Source organism: Colobus angolensis, unplaced genomic scaffold, assembly GCF_000951035.1.
Source record: "Colobus angolensis palliatus isolate OR3802 unplaced genomic scaffold, Cang.pa_1.0 Scaffold132, whole genome shotgun sequence".
Classification (NCBI taxonomy): domain Eukaryota; kingdom Metazoa; phylum Chordata; class Mammalia; order Primates; family Cercopithecidae; genus Colobus; species Colobus angolensis.
Window position 1 is genome coordinate 3,458,857 of NW_012114400.1, and position 23,969 is coordinate 3,482,825.

Genomic DNA, 23,969 nt, shown 5'->3' on the forward strand with positions numbered 1-23,969 from the left:
CAAAAAAAAAAAAAAAAGAAAGAAAGAAAGAAAATGCTTAAGGAAGGAAAAGAAAATACATGTAGGACTAGTAACACACCTAATGTATATGGCACCTTGGACAGATAATTTCTTAACATCTCCCACACCCCCACGTAACAAAATTACTATTGATGATAGTCATGAAATGAAACTAATAATATTAACTTGTGAACATTTTATCAAATTTCTTATGTATAATCATGCCAGTAAAAACTTAAAAAATAAATGTCAATCCATTGCCTTAAGCATTTATTAACCCTTCCATTACCTACTCTTGCTCATTCATGCACATTTTACTTGGAAAAAAAACAACTAGGCTGAGCACGGTGGCTCACACCTGTAATCCCAGCTCTTTGGGAGGTCAAGGCAGGAGGATCACTTGAGTCCAGGAGTTTGAGACCAGTCTAGGCAATAGAGTGAAACTTCATTTCTACATTTATTTATTTATTTATTTATTTTAGTTAGTCAAGTATGACGGCCTCTGCCTATAGTCCCAGCTACTCAGGAGGCTAAGGTGGAAGGGTTGCTTGAGCCCAGAGGCAGAGGTTGAAGTGAGCAGAGATCCTGCCACTGCAGGCCAGCCTGGGTAACCGTTTAAAAAAAAATAAAGAAGAAAGATAACTAGTTATTATGCTAGATTTTACTGCTGTCTTTGCCTTAAGGATTTCTGGTTGTTATTTTAGTTTTTATAACTGCTCTCTTAATATGTTCTGCAGGAAGCACAAATTCTTGACACCAAAAGGTGAATTTCAACTGATAATTTTAAATATTATTGAAAGTCAAAAGATAATTTATGTTAGTATCTTTCATTCGTTTTAAGAAAACTGTTTTGTAACTCACCTGTAGATTTTGGTTTTATCCTTTATCTTCATAAACACCACTTAAAAATATCTAATAAAGAAAAAGGCATATTTTTTGGTATAACAAGGAACTTCCTATAATCAAGTTGTTATTTTTTTCAGAATTATGATAAACATAAAAATTATCCTCTTTAAATCATGAATTAATAAATATAAACTAATTTTTCATGTGCCAGGAAGTTTTGTTTCCAGTGAGAAATCTGAAAACATAATTAAATATAATAAATCTAGAATTATTAAATGGATTTGAATTTATACTAGTAGAGCTAGTAGATCTCACTCTGTGGTTTTGCTCAGATTACTTCTTTATAATACATTTAATTGTTAATTTTGACACCTGAAGTGCTTCAATTTTTTTGTTTTCTTTCCACAGAAAATCTTACAACAAAGCATATTGTGAGTAATGATAGTTCGGACAGTGATGATGAATCACACGAACCCAAAGGTGAGTGAGCCAGGAATTTCTCTGGCTGAGATCCATGAGGAAAGGATATGAACACTTTGTCTGATTTTCTCACTCAAGATGCTGATGGTAATCTCCACTTCAGACACGGAAGTGATAAAATTGTAGTTTTCTGTTGAGAGAGAGGATTGCATGTTGCATATCTAACAAAGCAGGCAGCACATATATATCCCTAATTTGTTTTGTTTTAATACCTCAAAAATACTATAAGTTGAACAAATGAATAGATCTGAGATGGTAGATAGAGCACTGGGCTTCTCAGCATGGTTACTGTGATTTGGGAACCTTTTTAGATGGCTTTAAAAATTAAAATTTTGTCTTCTAGAATTTTATTATTAAGTAACATGAAAAATTGTATTCTCACTCCATTTCTGACCCTTATTCTACTGGCTACATCCCCTTTCTTGAGACGGGATTGGTAATGAAGTGGGGTAAAAGTATCAATAACTTGTTGCGTATATTATTTGATAGTATAAATGAGCCCTTTCACATTTTGGCAAGGTAGTTTTCAGTTTGGTGTGGATCGTGATAGTTGGTGATGGACTTGGGGCAGAGATAATGTGAGGATCAGATTGGCAACAAGTATGAAGGTCATATTTGTTTTGAATGTTTTGTGGTAAAATAGGTTATTTTGACACAGTGTTTTGAAGTAGCTATTTATAAAAATGTTCCCAATAGTTAAAAAAGAGCCAACAAACAAACAAAAACAAAAACAAAACAAAACAAATGGAAGACTTTATAAGAACTGGATGTATCTGTCCTATTATAGTTTCAATATGATCATCTAGATTTTAGAAGATATTAGATGCTTTCTGGTCCAAAACTTAATTAATTCCACTAGGCATGGAAGAGCCTGTTTTATCCTTGCTTAATTATTACTAAAATTAAAATTCTTTTTTCATAGCTGGGCTATTACTTCCTCAGAAGCTGTGTTTGTGTGAATTAGAGAAAAGCTGCCTTCTCTGGAGAATGTAGCTGCACAGGGCCATGGCTTGGCTAGTGTGTGGTGTCTTGCAAACATTAAAAAAGATGATTCCTTCCTTGGGCAGCCAACGCTTTCACCTGGGCACAAGGCTTGGCTAGATCAGTGCAAGCTGGGTTCAGCCCTGATTTGCCGCCCTATCCTGCTGCGTTATGCAGCCCATGATCTGCCTAATCAAATAATGGCCAGCAGCCCTGATCATTACTCAGGAACCCCAAAAGAACCCTGCCCTGGAAGGAAGCAAGTCTTCATCCTGGCTCCTTCATTTTTAAAATTTAAAATTTGTATATATTTTAGTTGTTGAAGTTCTTTTTGTTTTGAATTTCCTTTTAATGAAGGAAGCTAGCCATTGTAAAGGGGACAGATATCGTATGCCTAGCATCTCTAGAATTATTTGTGTATTGATTTAGGGGCTACCGAAGAGATAGAATAACAGTTTCTCCATATTAAGTATTTCTATAGATGGTCAGTACATTTGATAACCCCTACAGTACTAGCTGAGTCTTGAGGCTGAGAAGTTCAAGGACTGTTGAATATGGCTGCTTTGGTTTTAGGACCAGGCTTGCTTTCAGCATGATATTTAGTTATGTGGTTAAGGTTTTCTTTTCGGCTCTTAGTATTTATTTTTTCTCTTTTACATAGAGTTTTTAGAGCAGTTTTAGGCTCAAAGCAAAACTGAGCACAAAGTACAGAATTACCATATGTCATATGTCGCTTGTCCACCTTCCATCCCCCGACCGCCTCCCCCACTATAAACATTCCACACCAGAGTGGTACATTTGTGACAACTGATGAACTTAGATTGACATTATTATCAGTCAAAATCCATAGTTTACATTAGGACTCAACTGTTGGTGTATATTCTGTGGGTTTTGACAAATATGTAATGACATATATTCATCATTATACATGTCACACACACTAGTTTCACTGCTCTAAAAATCCTGTCTCCTGCCTGTCCCCCGCTCCCCCTACCCCTAACAAGCACTAATCATTTTACTCTCTCTCTATTGCTTTGCCTTTTCCAGAATGACTTATAGTCAGAATCAAACAGTGATGTAGACTTTTCAGATCTTTCACTTAGTAGTGTACATTTAAAGTCCCTCTATGTTTTTTCTTGGCTTCATAACTTTTTTTTTTTTTTTTAAGCACTGAATAATATTCCACTGTCTGGTTGTGCCACCATTTAGTTATTCATTCACCTACTGAAGAAGGTGAGCTTAGAAAACTTGAACTTTACTTTCAAGTTTTGGACATTATGAATAAAACTGCTAGAAAAATCTATGTTCACATTTTAGTGTAGACATAGATTTTTCAGTTTATTTGGGTGAATACGATGGAGCACAATTGAGGATCATATGGTAATAGTATATTTAGTTTGGTAAGAAACTGCCAAACGGTCTTCCAGAGTGGCTGTACCATTTTGCATTCCCTACCAGCCATGAATGAGAGTTCTTGTTGCTCCACATCTTTTAAACATTTGGTATTATCTATGCTTTGGATATTGGTCATTCTAACAGATATGTAGTAGTATCTTTTTATTGTTTTAATTTGCATTTATCAAATGACATTTAACTTGAAGCATCTTCTCATATGCATATTTGCCATCTGTATATCTTTTTTGATGAGGTATCAGTTCAGGCCTTTGGCCCATTTTTGGATTGGGGTTGTTTTCTTATTATTGAGTTTTAAGTGTTCTTTGTATGTTTTGTGTTACATGTTTTGAATCAAATATGTCTGTTGCAAATAATTTATTTCAATCTGTGGCTTATCCTTTTATTGTCTTGAGACTCTTTCATATGTAGTCAAATGATTTTGAGCAAAGTTTTAGATATTTTCATCTTTAGTTTCTTCAAACCTATCCTGGAACTATTACCTTCTCTCACAGAATCGTTGCAATCGTTAAATTAGCAAATGCAGACAAAAGGGCTTTAAGTTGTAAAGGGTGATGCAAATAGAAATGTACTATTACTGTTATGACCAGTAAGCAATAAGTATCATTTTTATGTTGACTGTTGGTTTTGTCCCACAAGTGATGCCGTTATCAAAGGTATCCTGGTATGGAAGTGGGGGCTTATTGGATAAGAAGAAGAAAAGTAAGAAGCCATAGCCCCAAAATCTTTGGAAATAATTGCGTATCTCATTTATATCCTGTGTAACTGGAGATAGAAATCATTCACTTTAAAGCCTGAATTGTTCTAGTAAAAGACATTTTTCGCCCTGTTTGGCGTTAGAAAAGTGTAAGAGTAGAAAATAGTGTATTTGTTTTTGGTGACTATATAGTCATCTGGATTGGTTACTGAATGAAAGATCTCTTCATTTACTCAGCTCAGTGAAACAAATAACTGTGAAGATAAGGATTATAAATCATAAAGACACATGCACACATATGTTTATTGTGGCACTATTCACATTAGCAAAGAGTTGGAACCAACCCAAATGTCCATCAGTGATAGACTGGATTAAGAAAATGTGGCACATATATGCCATGGAATACTATGCAACCATAAAAAGGATGAGTTCATGTCCTTTGCAGGGACGTGCATGAAGCTGGAAACAATCATTCTCAGCAAACTATCACAAAGACAGAAAACCAAACACCGTATGTTCTCACTCATAGGTGGGAATTGAACAATAGAACACTTGGACACAGGGTGGGGAAGAGCACACATTGGGGCCTATCGGCGGGGTGAGGGGCTGGTGGAGGGATAGCATTAGGAGAAATACCTAAAGGAAATGACGAGTTGATGGGTGCAGCAAACCAACATGACGCATGTATACCTATGTATCAAACCTGCATGTTGTGCACATGTACCCTAGAACTTAAAGTATAATAAAAATATATATATTTATGATGGTTTTGTGTATGTTTAGTTTACATTTATTGAAAATTAAGAAGCTGACTATAGAATGTCCTTTTTTCTCTTTATCTGAACACACACACACACACACACACACACAGTCACATACACATACATACACAGTTTTATAAATGTGTGAATATTTACATACAGGGTTCCCAGAAATCAGAAAAAACGGGATTTAGGCAGGTGAAGTTATACACTACCATAAATTGTTCTTTGATTTTGATTATGAATAAATAAGATTGATGATGATGATGCTTCTGCTGCTGCTGCTACAACTGTTTCTGCTACTAGCTAGTATTTATTAAGAATTTAACATGAGCCGGGCACTTTTCTAAGAACATTACATAGATGCACAAACACAGTTAATTCTCACAACTTTAGGAGGTTTATCAATGAGGAAATGAAGGAAGAGAAGGGGAAAGTAATTAGCAAATAGTGGAGAGAGGGTTGATACCCAAGGAGTCTGATTCTGGAGCCAATGCTATAAATGACCATACAATATAGTTTCCCAGGAGAAATGATGTACGCATAGGTTTTAAGGAAAAAGCCATTTAAAACTGCTTCTTTGGGGTGATTGCTGAATTTTAAAATGTTTAGGCATTTGTTTAAATTAAAGGCTTTTAAATCCCCAAACTTTATAAGCAAGGATGAAATGACAGGTCATAAAATCAATAGGTCATAAGGGTGTTTATTTAGTAGCAAATATATGTTGAATCCTTTAGCTCTCACTCCTCATTTTACAGAAATCCTGAATGTTTGTTAAACAGGATGAAATTTCTTAAGGTAACTTAAGAAATGTAGAGGATAGAATTAACCACTGTGGATTTTCTGTGTGTAAATTATATGTGTGCATGCAAGTGCATGGAAGAAAACAATTCAGAAAAGAAGGAAAGTGGGAAAATGGAAGACATTTACCCGGAAATCTGAGCATAGACTAAGTGGCACTGGCAAGAATACACCCTTTGCACACACTATAGGTAAAAGGTGGACTAAGAACAACTTAAGAACAAAAATGATTAACTGCAATATTAATCTAGGCAAATAAACATGTTAAACCAAACATAGAGCTTCATTGTTAATTTTAACATTTAATTATCCAAAGAAGATCCCTTTTTTTTATTTTTTATTTATTTGGTCAGACTGAGTCTTGCTCTGTTGCCAGGCTGGAGTGCAGTGGTGCGATATCGGCTCACTGCAACCTCCTCCTCAAGTGATTGGCTCACTTGAACTCCTCCAGGTTCAAGCGATTCTCCTGCCTCAGCCTCCTGAGTAGCTGGGACTACAGGTGCATGCCACCATGCCCAGCTAATTATTATTATTATTTTTTTTTTTGTATTTTTAGTAGAGATGGGATTTCACCTTGTTGGCCAGGATGGTCTCTATCTCTTGACCTCATGATCCGCCTGCCTTGGACTCCGAAAGTGCTGGGATTACAGGCGTGAGCCACCTTGCCTGGCCCAAAGATCCCTCTTTAAACATGCATTCTGGAGTCTGTATAGTGACCTTTTCTTTTTCTCTAGGCACTGAAAATGAAGATGCTGGAAGGGACTATCAAAGTGATAATCAAGCAAGTTGGATTCATCGTATGATAATGGCCTTGGTGAGTGATTCAGCTTTATTCAATACCAGAGAAGGCCGTGCTGGGAAGGTACACAACTTCATGCTGGGCTTGAATCTCAATACATCTTATCCACTGTCTCCTTTGAGTGACTTTGCCACACAGGACTCCTTTGATGATGATGAACTGGATGCAGCTGTAGCAGGTAAGTGCACAAAATATAATAAGTAGGAGCTAAGGCAGGAGATCTTTATTCCTTCTCTGGAGAGAAGCATTTTAATTATTGTCAACATTTACTCATGTATTCTCAGTTATTACAACCTGCATTTAATGTGTGAAGGGCTTCAAATGACTTGGGTTATTTTTTGTTGTTTGTTTGTTTGTTTGTATTTTTGAGACAGGGTCTCACCCAGTCGCCCAGGCTGTAGTACAGTGGCACAACCATGGCTCACTGCATCCTTAAATTCTGGCCTGAAGCAATCCTCCTGCCTCAGCTTCCTGAAGAGCTGGGACTACAGGTGCACACCACCATACCCAGCTAACTTTTGTAGTTTTGTCTTGTTGCCCAAACAAGGTTTTTGCCTTGTTGCCCAAGCTGGTCTCAAACTCCTGGGCTCAAGTGATCCTCCTACTTTGGCCTCCCAAAGTGCTGGGACTAAAGGTGTGAGTCACTGTACCTGGCCTGGATTTTTTTTTTAAGAAAAATTTATATTGGATAGGAAATGGCCTAGGCATGTCAGTATAGAAAATTTTCATTAAAATATTGAGGAGGATGGCTAGGGAGCAGTGGCTCACTCCTGTAATCCTAGCACTTTGGGAGGCCGAAACAGGCAGATTACCCGAGCTCAGGAGTTCGAGACCAGCCTGGGCAACATGGTGAAACCCCGTCTCTACTAAAAAAATACAAAAACAAAATAAAATAAAAGGCAGCTGTGCATGGTGGTGCACCCCTGTAATCCCAGCTACTCAGGAGGCTGAAACATGAGAATTGCTTGAACCTGAGAGGCAGGCATTGCAGTGAGCCAAGATTGTGCCACTGCACTCCAGCCTGGGCAACAAAGTAAAGCTCTGTCTCAAAAAATAGAAAATAAAAAAAAATATTGAGGGAGACTTTAGATCTTCTCTGTACTGGTCACAGTTCAGTTGCGGAAATTTGGAAACTATTTCTTATTTTCTGAAAGGGATTTAAAGAAGGGAATTGGGTGCTTATAAAATTGTTCCAAACCTTCTGGGAGCAAGCTTTAGGCTGAGCTTTCGGGAATGATTCAAAAACCACTTCAGAATCATCCCCACAAATGTCTTGGCAACTGTGCTTGGCAGAAGAAATAGCAGAAACGTAGCTTCTCTCTAATTTTCTTTTTCAGATTTTATGTCAGTGTTCATCTTTGGTAGAGGCCAGGTCTCAGTAGAACTGGAGCTGCAAGGGAATCTGGCAAACACATTCCTTAGCCTGACTCCCTAGTGCAACACAGGGCTTGAGTAAGCCAGCCTGTAGTGTTCACTAGGCTATTGGAACTGTCTCTCCAGTTCTTAGAAAGGTTAGGTAACTTTCTTAAAGCTTCCCAGCAAGAACCTTGTCACTTTCAGGTTTGTCACTTAGCCAGATCCTCAAGAATAATTCCCTTTGGTCTTCAGTTCCATGCCTGTTATAGATTTAAAGTTAAATTTGCATTGGTGACCAATCAATACACAATAATTTTTTGGTGATAATTCTGTCATCTTAAATTTTTATATTTCACCACACCATCATCTTTTCCTTAATGTCCTAATGTCATTCCTCAATCATTTATGGCCAAGGACATTTTGATTAGATGCAGTAAAAACTTAAATGGGATATTTCCAAAAACATTTTCTACTGCCTTTTGTTTAAGCATCATACCTAGAACATACTTGTGAAATTTAGGATATAGCTTTGGATTTTGTTGTTGTTTTGGTATTGTTTCTATTTGTTGCTTGACCCCTTAACAGGAATTACAGAAGCAAAATTGACCTCTGTTGTTTAAACAAGATTAATGCAAACTCATTATATTTTGTGTTATATTTATGGCATCAAACTCTAGGATATGAGGTATGTCTGATTATATGCCAGTAATCCCAACAGGATTCACTATGTTATATAGTATATTAACTATTATATTAATTATAATGAAATTCTAATTGTTACAAGGTCAGTATCTATTTTTAAATTCATCCCAAATAAAAATACACTTAACCATACATTCACTGACATTATTTTTCTTGTTTAGTCACATAACTATGTTTATTGTCATTGCAATACCAATTAAATGTGTCTCTTCTAGAAACATGTGCTTTATGGGTGAATGATGATGATCTTAAAAAAACTACAAATTCATAGAGCATGTCGATATATAGAGAATCTTCAGTTATTTTACTCTATAGAAAGGGAAGATCAAAGAAGATAATTCTGTCATTTTTGCCTAAAATTTCTCAACAGAGCTGAGATTGGGACACAGGATTTTTTAACATTGCTTCCAAGCCTTTCCCTTGGACACACACCATTCCCCTTAGCCCTTGGTTTTCTTAGTCATCCTCTTGCTTATGTAAAAATGGAAGTTTTCTTTGTGTACACTTTATTCTATTTGTTTTACGTTACTATTTGGATTGCACCAGCTCCTTATATAGTTTTCACAGCACGTGGTCTACACTCCACATTTTAACAACTTCCTGGTAGTTTTGCAACATTTTATGTAGACTTGGTGGTGTTGGGGTTACCAGATAAAATACAGAATACCCAGTTAGATTTTAATTTTAAATATGTATATGAATAATTTATATATAATTCTTGCAGCATTTAGGACGTACACTAAATAATTATGTGCTGATGATCTGAAATTCAAATTAAACCAGGCATCCTGTATTTTGTTAGCTAAATTTGGCAACTTTAGGATGTATGCCTCTTCCTTTTAAATTATTTTGCATTTTCATCTTCCTTGTGTCTTTTGTTCACTCTTTCATTCACTTAGGCTTACTGAGTACTTGCAATGTGCTTGGTTCTGCACTCCAGCCTGGGCGACAGAGCCAGACTCCATCTCAAAAACAAAAAACAAACAAGCAAAAAAGAATATGAGTTTATTGTGGGTGTTTGCATTTGGAGAATAATAGTTGTACACCACCATGTCTACTCCTTTGTTCATTTCATGCCCTTTGAAAGAAGAGTTATAGACAGTTTTCTTGAAACAACATAAGGAAATATAAACTATCAATCATCCCCAAATATGGCATTATATAAACCAATTTTTTTGAGATACCTGAAAATGTTTGAAGCTAAAATTATTTTAAATTAATGATGTTTGGAAAGAACTTTAAATTTTTTTCATAGTGTGTATTTCATTTAAATTACATTTTATTCATTTTTATGTATTCAATTGAAAAAATGTATATGGGGCATTAATTTCAGTAAAAAATTTTGTCAGTTCAGTCAGTTCACAGATTCATTCAACTTTATGATTTACAGGCCAATATTGCTAAAAATAATTTCATTTTAGACTGAATTTACTGAATTGAGTAGTGCTTTTTCAGAAAAAGTCCTTACAAAGATAGATCTGGTTTACCTTCCTCTGGTTGTTTCCAATTTTTAGAATAATCGTATGTTTGGAATGAAAAGTTAAAACATTTATCACAAATTGTGATCATCTTGGTTCATAAGATCTTCCTTAAAATTCCTGTTTTAAAGAATGCTAACTGAATTTTTATCCACAATTTATTTAAAACATTAATTAAGCACATTTCTTTTTAAATTTTGCAACCCCCATGCAAAAAAAAAAAAAAAAGAAAGATTTCTATCTAATCTAGATATTATGTTGGAAAAATGTTACATTTGTTTACCCTATGATGATTTTGTTTATATAAATTAAAATTTGGATGTTTTGGAATTAAAGCAATCTCTCAACCTAAAATCAGTAAAAGTGCACTATTTTTCTGCCTACTACTTCACCTTGCCCACTGTATTTTGAAAACAGAAGAAATTATAGTATGATAAAATTTCCCTCATGTGTTTACTGCAAAATAGTTGTATACCTGTAGAAACAAATTTTGGAGAACTTGTTATTAGTTATATGACTCCTTTCCTGTTTACTTTTGTGTTTATCCTACTTACTGTGACACACACCATCTGGAAATAAGAAATAAAGACATGAGTTAATTCAGGCTAGAGTTCAAAACGCAGACATCCAAATATTTGTACACTGAATCTGTGTGATGTATTTATAAAATGGCCACTACAAATATCCAAAGCTGACCTGCTTCAAGGAAATGTTACATAATTCTAAAACAGAGTTATGTTTCCACAACCATCGGATAACCCCATTAATTCACAAGTTTAGAAACCTTGTATGTTTTAAATTATGGGAGGATATTCTTCCATAGTGGCATTTATCCAATGCTCTGTGACATTTTAGTAGATGTTATACAATAAATTGGGTTCCAGTTCAAATAAATTTGGGAAAATTTACAACTCGATCTCCCTCTTCAGATACAATGAGATACCCTAATGAGTTTAAGTCCTACTTAAAGCTGCTTGAGGATAGTACTTCAAAAGGAGACTGGCTTGTATTTGAATCTCAGTTGGATCCTTTACTAGCAGGCCATCTTAGGCAGTCACTTAGCATAAGCCTCAATTTACTTACAAAATAAAAATAACAATGGTACCCATGTTACAGAGTTATTTGGAGGATTGGTTAGCATTTTCATATAAAGTGCTGTCAGTGGGAGCCATAGGAAGGAGAATAGGGAATGCGCAATGTAATTGGCTAGTACTTTAAGTTGTTGAATTTTGTCTTTCTCAACACATGACCTTATTTAATCATGGCACTCTTATTTTGTATATGAGACATCAGTTTATATCTTGCATAACTATGCTTTCTGCAACACAGTTAGGAAATACTACTTTCTGGTTTGGCTTGTTTTTTTTTTTTTTTTTTTTGCGACATGGATGAACTTAGTGGATATTATACTAAGTGAAATGAGACAGACACTACATGACCTCACTGTTATGTGTAATCTAAAAGAGTTGAACTCAGAAGTAGAAAATAGGATGAGGATTATCAGAAGCTGGGGGGGATTTGGGGAGGAGGCAGTAGATGGAGAAAGAGGCAACCTTGCTCAAAGGGTACAAAGTGTCAGTGAGAGAGGAGGAATAAGTTCTGGGTGTCTATTGCACAGCATGGTGCCTGCAGTTAGTAATAATGTATATTTCAAAATAGTTAAAAGACAGGATTTAGATGTTCTTACCACAAAGAAGAGATAAATATTTGATGTTATTAATACGTTGTTAGTTAGCTTGATTTGATCCACAATGTATGCATGTAACGAAACATCACATTGTACCTCGTAAATATACACAATTATTATTTGTCTACAAAATAAAAATTGTTGTAAAAATAAAATAATTTATCTTGAAAGTGGGAACAATGGTGTTTAGCTACAAACTAAAGCTGGGAATTGGTCCACATGATTTTTCTCTCAAATGCCCTCACTCTCGGATTTAAGAAAGGATAAAAGGATACTATCAGTTTTTGGTAGTATCCTCTTAGTTAGTCATGCCACTTTCTAAAGTAATAGTGGGACACCATGCTTAGGGCTTAGACCTTTTGAACCTGGCTTGGAATCTTTTGAATCTGTTTGAAATCTGTTTGAAAATAGACTATTTTACCTCTGTGAGCCTCAGTTTCCTTATCTTTAAAATGGCTACCTCCTTTGTAAGATTGTTTCCTTATCTTTAAAATGGCTGTCTCTTTTGTAAGAGTCATGTAAGAATAATAAATCTTATATATGAAATTTCTGATACATAATTGACTCAAAATAAATGAAGTCACCATTAAGAGAAATATCAGTAACCAACTAATGAATTATAACTTTTTAGTAAAACATTTAAAAATGAATTTAAGCCAAAGGCTCACTAATTTTACCATTAAGATGTTCACATATATAATTGTTAAAGTAAAAACTTCAGAGGAATAAATAGTAAAATTGGGCTCGACAGTCTCTTTATATATTTCTTATGTCTTTATATTCCAGGTTCTGTGATAGATAGTCTAGTATCTTGGCTGGTGGCAAAGTGCATTCTCACTACTGTTTATAAATACTTATTAAGAAAACAGAATTGATCTACAGATAATTATTTAAAAAACTATTTCTCTTCTCTGTCCTTATTGCCCTATAAGTTAGCCTTGGACACAGCCAGCCTTTATTATTTAGCCATATTACCTTATCCTTGTCTTTAAAAATAGCTTTATTTTTAGCATATTTGGTTTTATTCAAGATAGTTATTCACATCTTTCCTCTTTGCTTGCCTATTCTGGGCAGTATGAATTGCCTCAGACATAAAATTTATTCTTCTTTATTTATAAGCATCACTAGTAAGTGTTTGTAACATTTATCTGTTATTCAGTATTTTAGAAATGGGAATTTTTAATAGATGTGAGGAAACAGATGACTTTGTTAACTGTAGAATGTTAGAAGGATATTAATGTTTCTTTAAAGTATTAATAACTCTACCAAAGTCTTATTTTTTCACTTTACATTGAATAAAATATTGTGACTGTCTCATTGGTGTTTTTACTTCAACCTTTATTTATAATGAGGATTATGGATTTAACTGGCCAGGAAGAATTTAAAGATTTGCTTTCCTTTTTCATTTCATGCTCTTGAAATGTAATAAGTAAAACTGACTATAGGAGAATTATAGTATTATTCTTATTAGAAACATATGGAGGGAAACTAACATACACTAGGTTCCTACTGTGTGCTGAGCATGTATGTATGTACATAGGTATTAAGTCAGAGATCCTTATTCATATCTGGTGTGACCATCTTCACTTTATTCTATCATAGGCCTCCCTCTTGGGCTTTGCCAGCCTTCTTCCTAACAGCAGGAGGAAACAAGAGTGTGGACAAGGGAACAGAGCACAACAGCTGCATGGCATTTTATCCAGTTCAGTTCAAACTAGTTCAATTCTGGTCATGTTTTATTTTCCTGGCAAGTGAATTAGGAGCACCACACATAAATGTGAAGTGTAGTGTGTTATCAGTATTATTTTTTCTTAAAATTAATGATCTGTAGGTCCTCTTTTTCTTCAGAACCCTTGCCATCTCATCTGTTCTCCTCCCATACTGTCCTCAGACTGCAGGCTCCTTGCTGTCCTCAAACACACCCCGCCTGATTCTGCCTTGGGACCCTTGCTCCAGCTCCTCCCTCTCCCTGGTAACTTCTGGATCCCACCCTCTCAATCTTTAGATGGTCTGTTCCATATCATCATTCTTATTTCAGTGTAAGGTTTTCTTCTCAGAGGCATCTCCATTGACCGTCTACCTGAAGTTACTCCTTATTATAGTGTCCTTGCTCATTTTCTTCATTGTATTTATCACTTTATGAACTGCTCTCTTAATACATTTATGTACTTATTGGCAGTGTACTCACAATATGAGCTCTATCAGAGCAGAGCACGTATCTATCTTGTTCAGCATCTGGAATCATATCTGAATGGTAGTAGACAACATATATTTGCTGGGTGTGTTGGCTGGATGATTTCCTTGGACTCCCACTTTGTGGTGGAATGCACACTCACCCCCAAGAGAGGCAGCCTGGGAACGATACAGAGTCTGCCACCTCCCAGCTATGCCACCTTCGAGGTGACTCTTCATTGGCTTCACCCTCCATTTACAGATGTCCTCTGTCTCACCTGTCTGTTATAAGAATTAAACAAGACAATGCATGAAGAAATGTTGAGAAACCTGTAAAGACCTACGTAATGTAAGATAATACTATTAAAGTGATCATAGCTTAGAGTTAATACCAGGACCTGAACTAAGTGCTTTCCATGCATTGTCCCCATAAATCCTCGCAGCAACCTTATTTGATAATCCCGATGTTACAGATGAAGAAACTAAGACTTAAGGGTAATAATTACAATTGCTAAAGTTGTATTTAGCATGCCCAGGTCTATTTGTCTCCAAAGCCTGAGGGCCTAATCATATGAAATTCTTTCAAATTTGAAACCAATATTTTTAGATGATAAATACTGATGAATGATCATTTAATTCATTCTTGTTTTTCTTTTGTATTTTTAAGATCCTGATGAATTTGAGCGAATATATGAACCTCTGGATGTCAAAAGTAAAAAGATTCATGTAGTGGACAGTGGGCTCACATTTAACCTACCGTATCCCTTGATACTGAGACCTCAGAGAGGGGTTGATCTCATCATCTCCTTTGACTTTTCTGCAAGGCCAAGTGACTCTAGTCCTCCGTTCAAGGTATGAATACCTAATGTAGCATTCCATTCTCGACCACATTCTCTTGCTTGCCTTATAGATCTCTTAGTCCCTTTGACTCCAGTTTCTTATTCCTTTAATGTATTTTCTACATCTTTATGAGTAATAGTTCTAAAATGCAAACATGATTCAATCAGTCTCCTGCTTAAAAAAACTTTTAAATGATTCTAATGAGCTCAGTAAAGGTCAGAGTCCTGAGCAGGACAAGAATAATACAGTGGGTCTGAAGTTTAGAAAGGAAATGAGGCTGAGATTTGGGAGTTAGCAAGTAAATGATCATTAAAACAATGCATGGAGAGGGTATACCCTGAGAAGAGAAGTGGACATAAATAGTACTTTAAAGAATGCTATCAAGGGGAAAGGAGGAGAACAAAGGAAGTGTGTAGTATTATGAAAATTGAAGATATATAACAACAAGGAGGTTTTTTGGTGAACTGGACAAGGCCAGTTTCAATAGGGCTGTGAAGGCAGAAATCAGACCAGAGTAGTTTGAGGGATGAGTGGGAGTTTAAAAAAAAAAAAAAAAAAAAAAGAGAGACAATTCTGTAGATTGTTCAGGGAAGGAGATGGACTGTATCTGTAAGAGGATGTGGGGAAGAGGAAAACTGTGTGTGTGGGTGGTCGGGGGTGGGTTGTTAATAGAAGAGACAAGCATGTTTACATACTGATGGCTAGGAGTCGTTAATAAAAGTATTACTGAAGAGAGGAGAGATGAGATATAGGATGAAGTCACATCTCTGGGAAGGATGTAAGGGTGGGAAGTGGGAAAGGAATCAAGGACACAAGTGGGGAACAGTATTGAAATGTCCACGCTAGGGGAAAATGGCAGCAGATAAAGATTTATCATTAGGTTTGGAAAAAGGAAGTTAAGGAAGTATTCATGTGATGACTTCGAAGTTTTGTAGGTGTTAGTAGTCAAGGTTAACTTGTGAGGATAAAAATATGGAGTTAGTGGAGTCAGGCATGTGGGGTGAATAAAAGTCCGCCTCTGTGAAGAAATGAGAAAAGCTTTTGAATGTGGCAATATGGAAAGATTCCTGGGCCGCACTTTGGCCTCACCCTCAAATAAATACGCTTTGTTCCCCCTGCCTGGAATACTCTAAACATTCTTTAGACACAGCTCAAGTGTTATCTTTCTTGACATCCACCCATATGGCTAAAGTGCATAGGACTCAGTTAATTCTTCAAATACAGCAATTATCATAGTATATTGTATGTTTTTGCTTACATATATATTGCTTTCACTATGTGTGAACTCTTTGTGACTAGAACTCTGTTCTCTGTCTGTGTTTATTTTGTTTTAATCATTTGGTCCTAACTGTCATTGAGGTGCTGGCCAAAATATGAGTATATAGGATTTTTCTGTAGGTGAATAAATAAAATGATGTATGAAAGATGGAGTTATTATTTTGATTTTATAGATTAAGAAGTGGCAATTCATAATGATTAAATGGAACAGTTCATGACCTCCCAACCAGGTGGAATCAGTAATAGCCCAGGTCCTCTGACAGCATATGTGTTTTTTTCTGTATCATATGATGATTAAACTGCTCTCAGGAGCAATAATGGTTATAATAATAACTCTTAAATATATAGAAAACCTTATGTGTTCAAAGTGCTTTCATACTTCATTTTTGAGGTAGTAAAGGTATTCAGACAAAGAAGCAAGTATCAATGAGATAAAATCTTATCAACAAATCAAATAATCTGTGGAATGAGCACAGTCCACGACCGGGCTGGGGAAGTGCTAGTTGAGAAATGTAGCTCCAAAGCTACAGAATGAGAATTTCTTACCCTTTACCAGCTGCCTCCTTTGTGCACACTGTTCATGAACTATTTTCTGTGTGGTGTGCTGTGTGCAGCAGTTAGTGGGAAAATATAGTTCCTGATCTCCCATAACATTTTGTTTTTTTGGGGAGCAAAGTCTTTTATTCACAAGAGCCACTTGGAGGAGAATTGAGAAGCTTACTATTAAGTAGTCATTCATACAAGTTTACATAAGTATGTGTATTATAGGGGATAAATATAAGAATAGATTGGTGCATACTGGAGTTAATGAACAGGGTAATAAATGAAATAGGGTAAAAACAGCACAGAGGTGGCGATGAGCACATCTAAGGGGCTGGAGTGATCTGATTAGGAGCGACAGATATTCAGCTCCCTTAGAAAGGCTTAAGGAGAGAGTTTAAGATGGGACAATAGAAAATGGAGAATCAGTGGAGGATTTCAGCAGACAAATGACTTCATGAAATTGGAATTTTAGGATGATTAATCTGAAAATGGAAAGTGGGATGAATTGGAGAATGGAAGGCAAGGAATTCACATTAAGAGAAATGTACTGTAATCCAAGCACAGGATAATGAAGTATTACCGCGCCAGAGTGGGTGACTATGAATTTGATGACCTACAAGAAACAATGGGGAGGTGGGTTTCAATGGATGACTCTAAGATGATAGCTTAGAAGCTGGTTCTAGTGGTGGAAGACACTGTATTATTCATTTCACCAATGGGGGTATAAAATGTCAAAGCCATCATTTTATGTATGAATCAGAGCTCCACCACCTTAATGAATTGAAGGAGGTTTTGGAATATCACTTTGTATCTTTAAAAAGAATCATTATACTTTGCAGTAGTTTTTAAATGTTGACTCATTATTTGTGATTAAGAATATATACTTGTAAAATGTATGAACATTTGGTTTACAAATGCAGTACTTCCAGACAACAGCTGTTAATATTTTGGTATTTTCTTCTAGTCTCTTTTTGCGGGGGGTGTGTGTGTGTGTCTGACTACCAGGGTCATACAGTTTTGCATTCTGTTTCTTTCTACTTACAACTGTATTATGAGCATTTTTTATGTCATTAAATATTTTAAAAAATAATTATAAAAACATATAAGATAAATATAAGATAGATAAGATGTTTATAAAATAAAAATATATACTATCTCTCTATACAGATATGTGAGAATTTATTTAACAATGCTCTATTTTCAACTTTTAGATTATTGCTATCTTGCCACCTTTTTCTATAATCATTATCCTTGCACACGAATCTTTAATCACATTTTATTTATTTATTTAGGTTGGTTTCTAGATGTGTATCATTTTATGACTTTTAGTAAATATTTTCAGATTGATTTCTAGAGAAGCTTCACCAATTTACATTATAGCTAATGACATATGTGAGTCTATTTTACATGCCTTTGCTGGCAGGAAAAAATATTAAAGACAAAGTAAAAAAAAATTTATACAATATGATGGGGAAAAAAACCTCACATTTATGCTTCAGTTTTCTTCCTTTGTGAGACTGAATGGTTTGTCATGCTTATTATATATTGATGTTTCTAAACTACTTTTAATTGGATTATTTGTGATGTTCCTATTAATAAATATTCTTTTTATGTCTTAAGAATATTAAAGTTTGTCTTATTTTTGCAAATATAACCTAATATGTCATTTGTATTGGGACTTTTGTTGCTGATGATTTTATTGTTTCAAATATTTATGTAGGAATTTCTTCCACTGTTTTTATTCTTTCTTATAATTTTTAAATTTTTTTCACTATCTTTTCTCTTTTTCATATTAGTTTTTAAAATTTTTATTTTTAATTATTTATGGATGCAGAATATGTGTACATATTTATGGGGTACATGCCAAATTTGATACAATCATATGGGGAATGATCAATTAAGGTAATTGGGATATCCATCCCCGCAAGCATTTATCACCTCTTTGTGTTAGTAACATTCCAATTCTGTTCTTTTAGTTATTTTGAAATATAAAATAAATTATTGTAAACTATAGTTACCCAATTGTGCTACTGAACACTAGATCTTATTCCTTTTACCTTACTGTATTTTTGTACCCATTTTCCATTCACTCTTTATTTCCCCTTTCCACTATCCTTCCTAGCAGATGGTAACCATCATTATACTTTCTATTTCCATTAATTCAATTGTTTTTTGTTCCACATGTGAGTAAGAACATGTAATATTTGTCTTTCTGTGCCTGGATTATTTAACTTAACATATTGTCCTCTAGTTCTATCCATGTTATTACAAGTGACAGAATTTCATTACTTTTTATGTCTGAATAATATTCTATAGTGTGTAGGTATCACATTTTCTTTATTCATTCATTTGTTGATTGATGCTTACATTGATTCCATATCTTGGCTATTGTGAATAGTGCTGCAATCAGCATGGGAGTACAGATATCTCTTCAGTATACTGATTTCCTTTCTTTTGGATATATACCCAGTAGTGGGATTACTGGATAATATGGTAGTTCTATCTTTAGTTTTTGTAGGAACCTCCATATTGTTTTCTGTGGTGGCTGTACTAATTTACATTCCATAACCATGTAGGAGGGCTCCCCTTTCTCCACATCCTCATCAACATTTGCTATTTCCTATCTTTTGGATAAAAGCCATTTTAACTGGGATAAGATTGAATCTTATTGCAGTTTTAATTTGTATTTCTTTGAGGATTAGTGATGTTAAATATTTTTTCATATTCCTGTTGGGCATTTGTATGTCTTTTTTTGAGAAATAGCTATTCAGATCTTTTGCCCATTTTTAAATCCGATTTTTTTCCTATTGAGTTGTTTGATCTTCTTATATATTCTGTTTATTAATCCCTTGTCAGATGGATAGTCTGCAAATATTTTCTCCCATTCTGTGGTTCATCTCTTTTCTTTGTTGATTATTTCCTTTGCTGTGCAGAAGCTTTTTAGTTTGATGTGATCCTATTTGTTCATTTTTGCTTTGATTGCCTGTGCATCTGAGGTCTTATTCAAGAAATCTTTGCCCAGATCAGTGTCCTGGAGTGCTTTACCAATGTTTTGTTCTAGTAGTTTTATAATTTTAGGACTTAGATGTTAGTCTTTAATTGATTTTGATTTGATTTTTATATATGTCAAGAAATAGCAATCTAGTTTCATTTTTCTGTTTGTGGATATTCAGTTTTCCCAGAACCATTTATCAAAGAGACTATCCATTCCTCAGTGTATGTCCTGGGCAACTTCATTGCAAATGAATTGAACTGCAAATGGGCGGATTTATTTCTGGGTTCTCTATTCTGTTTCATTGGTCTGTATGTCCATTTTTGTGCCAGTATTGTGCTGTTTTGGTTACTGTAGCTTTGTAGTATAATTTGAAGTCAGGTAATGTGATGCCTCTAGCTTTGTTCTTTTTGCTCAGGATTACTCTAAGGGTATTCAGAGTCTTTTGTGGCTCCATATAAATTTTAGGATTTTTTTTCTATTTCTGTAAAGAATGTCACTGGTGTTTTGATAGGGATTGCATTGGATCTGTAGATTGCTTTGGGTACTATATTCTTGAAATTCATTCTTACCAATATCAGTTAAATAGAGATTGATATTTTGATATTTTAATTTTTGTATTATTCTTCTAAATATATGTAACTCATTAATCTTTTTGAATACATTGCATTTGTAATAACACAATCCCCCATAGATTTTTTTGGCATTATTTTGTTATGCTTATTATATCATATACTATATGATTATTATAGGGCACAGGATTTTTTTTTAATCTGTTGTGTTTCATTCATCCATCTGACAATCTGGCAATTCTTATGTCAGTACCATACTGCATTTTAATAACTGTAGCTTTATTATATGCTTACTATATTAGAGAGCATGTCTCCAATTACTGCTTCTGTAGTACATATAGGCATTTCTACCTGCACATTTTCTTAGATATGTTTTAAAATCATTTTTTCAATTCTTTTTCCCCATGCCTTTCTCCAAATTTATATACTTCCTTTTATTATTTATTTATCATAACATGAAACCTATCATTCTGGAAATAATGAATTATATTTTCAGAGATTTAACATAAAGTAAATTGCAACATAATATAGTTTTTCTTGTCGCTAGGTATGTACTTCAGCAAGTTCAAAGTAAACAAAATAATTTTTTTCAGGCTGACTTGGAATGTTAAAAGTGCTTTAAACCTGTAAGCATTGTTATTAAAGTATGTATTCCTAAATGAGTCTAAAAGATTGCCAAAGTAGAATTGTTAAATTGATTAAAATGTTATACTATCAATGCTAAAGTAGAATATTTGTTTTATAAAAAACATAGCAAGATTTGAAAATTTGCAAGGAGTCTACATGAAGTTCTTTTGATAGCGGGGGAGAATCCCTAAGGTAATAATTGGATATATGCAATATGATTTTATTAAGATAATTAAATAGCAAATAATTTCCCATTTTTGAGACTGAAATATGGACACTGCCTTTCACAAAATATTAGACCATAAATACTTGGCAAAAAATTAGAAATATTGACTTTATTTCACATTTGCAGATAATTCTGGCCCTTCATATAGTTAAATGTCATATTTTGTTAAGAAGATATAGAAAGATGGAGATCGTGTCTTTTGATAAAAGCAACCAAAATTTATGTTGTTTCTGTGTTGTAATTGGCCTTAAGAGTTAATGATGTCAATGTAAATGACACTAATTTCTTTAAATTAGTTAGCACACACCCTAGTAGTAGTCTAATATAATGAGTTCATGATCCTAAATATTATTACTATTAATTTATCTAACAAAAGCAGCTTTGTGTTTCATTTTGTCAAGTTTCTTTTTGTTAACCATACATCTTAGATGTATAATATGTAAATTTAGTGTACCATTAGAACTCATCCAAAGACAATCAATGGGATTGATTGTTCGTCATGAAAATAAGCCAAAGTCTTCATCCTTAAGCATGCAAAATTAGCAGGCTGTGAATTTAGGGGAAAATGAAGGGACACTGGGCTTTATTGGGGAGCAAGAAAGTTAGGAATATAGAAGAATTCGGAGTTTACTACTAGAAATTATTTTCCCCTTTATCTTACTAACTTTTAGGGAGAGTAATAGATTTTGGTTATTATGCCATAAATTAGATTATATTGTGTTGCTATACATTGGACATAAATCTGGTTCAGTTTTTCAGTGTTCATTTAAATACTTAATGACAAGAAGTCAGAACAATGGGTTTATTCTCTTAAAAATTATTCAAGGAAAGAAGGAAGGGAAAAAAGAGAAAGAGGTGATGAGGGAGGAGAGAAGGAAGAAAGAAGAAAGGAAAATTTGAAATGAGGCAGTCTTCACAAATGATGGAAGTAATATATCTAAATTAAACTGATCTGCCTATATTTCATTTAGGATCAGAATTCCATTTAAACCCACTAATAAAGGAAAAAGTATCTGTATTTTTCCACAATCATCTGATTTATTTGTTGAAACAAGGGCATGACCTGTTTTAGAATCTCCACATATTATTCACTTATAATGCTTAGGTTGGCCCACATTACGGCCAAATCAGTCCAAGCGTTAGCTTTGCAAGCACCCATCCACAATGGCTGGTGAAGGAAAGTGCACAGCCTTTAATGTAGTACTTCCAGTTTTATCTCTTGTACTAGTTTCCTGAAGCTTCTGTAACAAATTACCCCACACATGGTGACTTACAACAACAGAAATATATTCTCACAGTTCTGGAGGGCAGAAGTTGAAATTAAAGCATCAACAAGGATGCCATCTCTCTAAAGCCTCCACAGTAGACTCCTTCCTTGCCTTTTCCAACTTTTGGTGGTTCCAGGCATTGCTTGCCTTGTGGTTTCATCTCTCCAATCTCTGCCTCCATTTTTGTATGGCCTTTTCTTTTGTGTGCATGTCTTCTCTTGTATCTCATATAAGAATAATTATCATTGAATTTAGGGCCCACTCACATAATCCAAGATGATCTAATCTCAAAATCCTTAATTAAATTACATTTGCAAAGAGTCTTTCCCCAAATAAGGTCATACTCACAGGGCCAAGGGATTAGGAAATGGGTATTTTATACGGAGCCACCATTCAACCCACTACACTCATATTGTTCATTCAAATTGAGAATCAGATGTTTTGTGATGATATTACGTTAAGTTGACATTAATTTCCCTTTACATATTTTGTGAGTTTATGGTAACATCCCTGTGAAGAACTACCCAGAATTACAAAGTGCTATGTAAACTCTATACAACATTAGATATAGAAAGTTATTTTCATGCCTATTGCATTATAAAGCTCTTGGAGCCTAATACTAGCATGTCTTTTATTAAAAGTAAGAGAGACTATAACTGTAAAATAATTAATTCTAACTTGTAGTTTCTATCAGTTGTATTTTATATTACTTGCTTCAATAATTTTTTAAGATTCTGGAGGTTTACTTACATGTTTATATGCCATCCTTCTCCCTAATCTTAAAAATAGGTTTTATATAATGAGAAACATTGTAGAATAGAAAGCATTTTCTTGGTTTGCATACAGAAAAAAGAAATCGGACTTCCTCTAATGACAAGTCAATGTATTATTTTATGTATATATATGTGTGTGTGTTTGTATTTTTATAAATAAATGTGTTGTTTCATATATTTAAAGTATGTATTTATATATTTTTCACATGTAAATGAATGAAGTGGCATATATATGCTATCATACTATGTTTCGAAGATGTTTCTGTTATTTAGAAATAACATTTATTTATGATATTCATTTCTATGTTATTTATTTGTTTTTCCTCTCCTTCAAGTCTTCTTAATCGTGTTTTAGTACTCAAAAATGAGCTCATCCAGCCTGGCCAACATGGTGAAATTCTGTCTCTACTAAAAATACAAAATTTAGCCAGGTGTGGTGGCACACACCTGTAGTTGCAGCTACTCAGGAGGCTGAGACAGGAGAAGCGATTGAACCTGCAAGGTTGCAGTGAGCCAAGATCAGGCCACAGCACTCCAGCCTGGGCAGCAAAGTGAGACTGTCAAAAAAACAAAACAAAACAAAACACCAAAATGAGCACAGACATCTTACAAAGTATCTCTTCGAAAGATACTGTCAAATTTTTATCCCACAGAAAGTCATTTTAGTTAGTACTATG

General features: G+C 34.5%; 1 protein-coding gene across 2 annotated transcripts in view; it reads left to right on the top strand.

Annotated features, from left to right (window-relative positions):
• Window positions 1-23,969, top strand: part of PLA2G4A (phospholipase A2, group IVA (cytosolic, calcium-dependent)) — a 154,382-nt gene that overhangs the window by 110,918 nt on the left and 19,495 nt on the right. For both annotated transcript variants that reach the window (XM_011934192.1, XM_011934193.1), the window contains 3 exons: window positions 1,255-1,326; window positions 6,714-6,956; window positions 14,841-15,025. In XM_011934192.1, coding sequence (XP_011789582.1) covers window positions 1,255-1,326; window positions 6,714-6,956; window positions 14,841-15,025 — 500 coding nt within the window. The remainder of the gene's footprint in view (window positions 1-1,254; window positions 1,327-6,713; window positions 6,957-14,840; window positions 15,026-23,969) is intronic.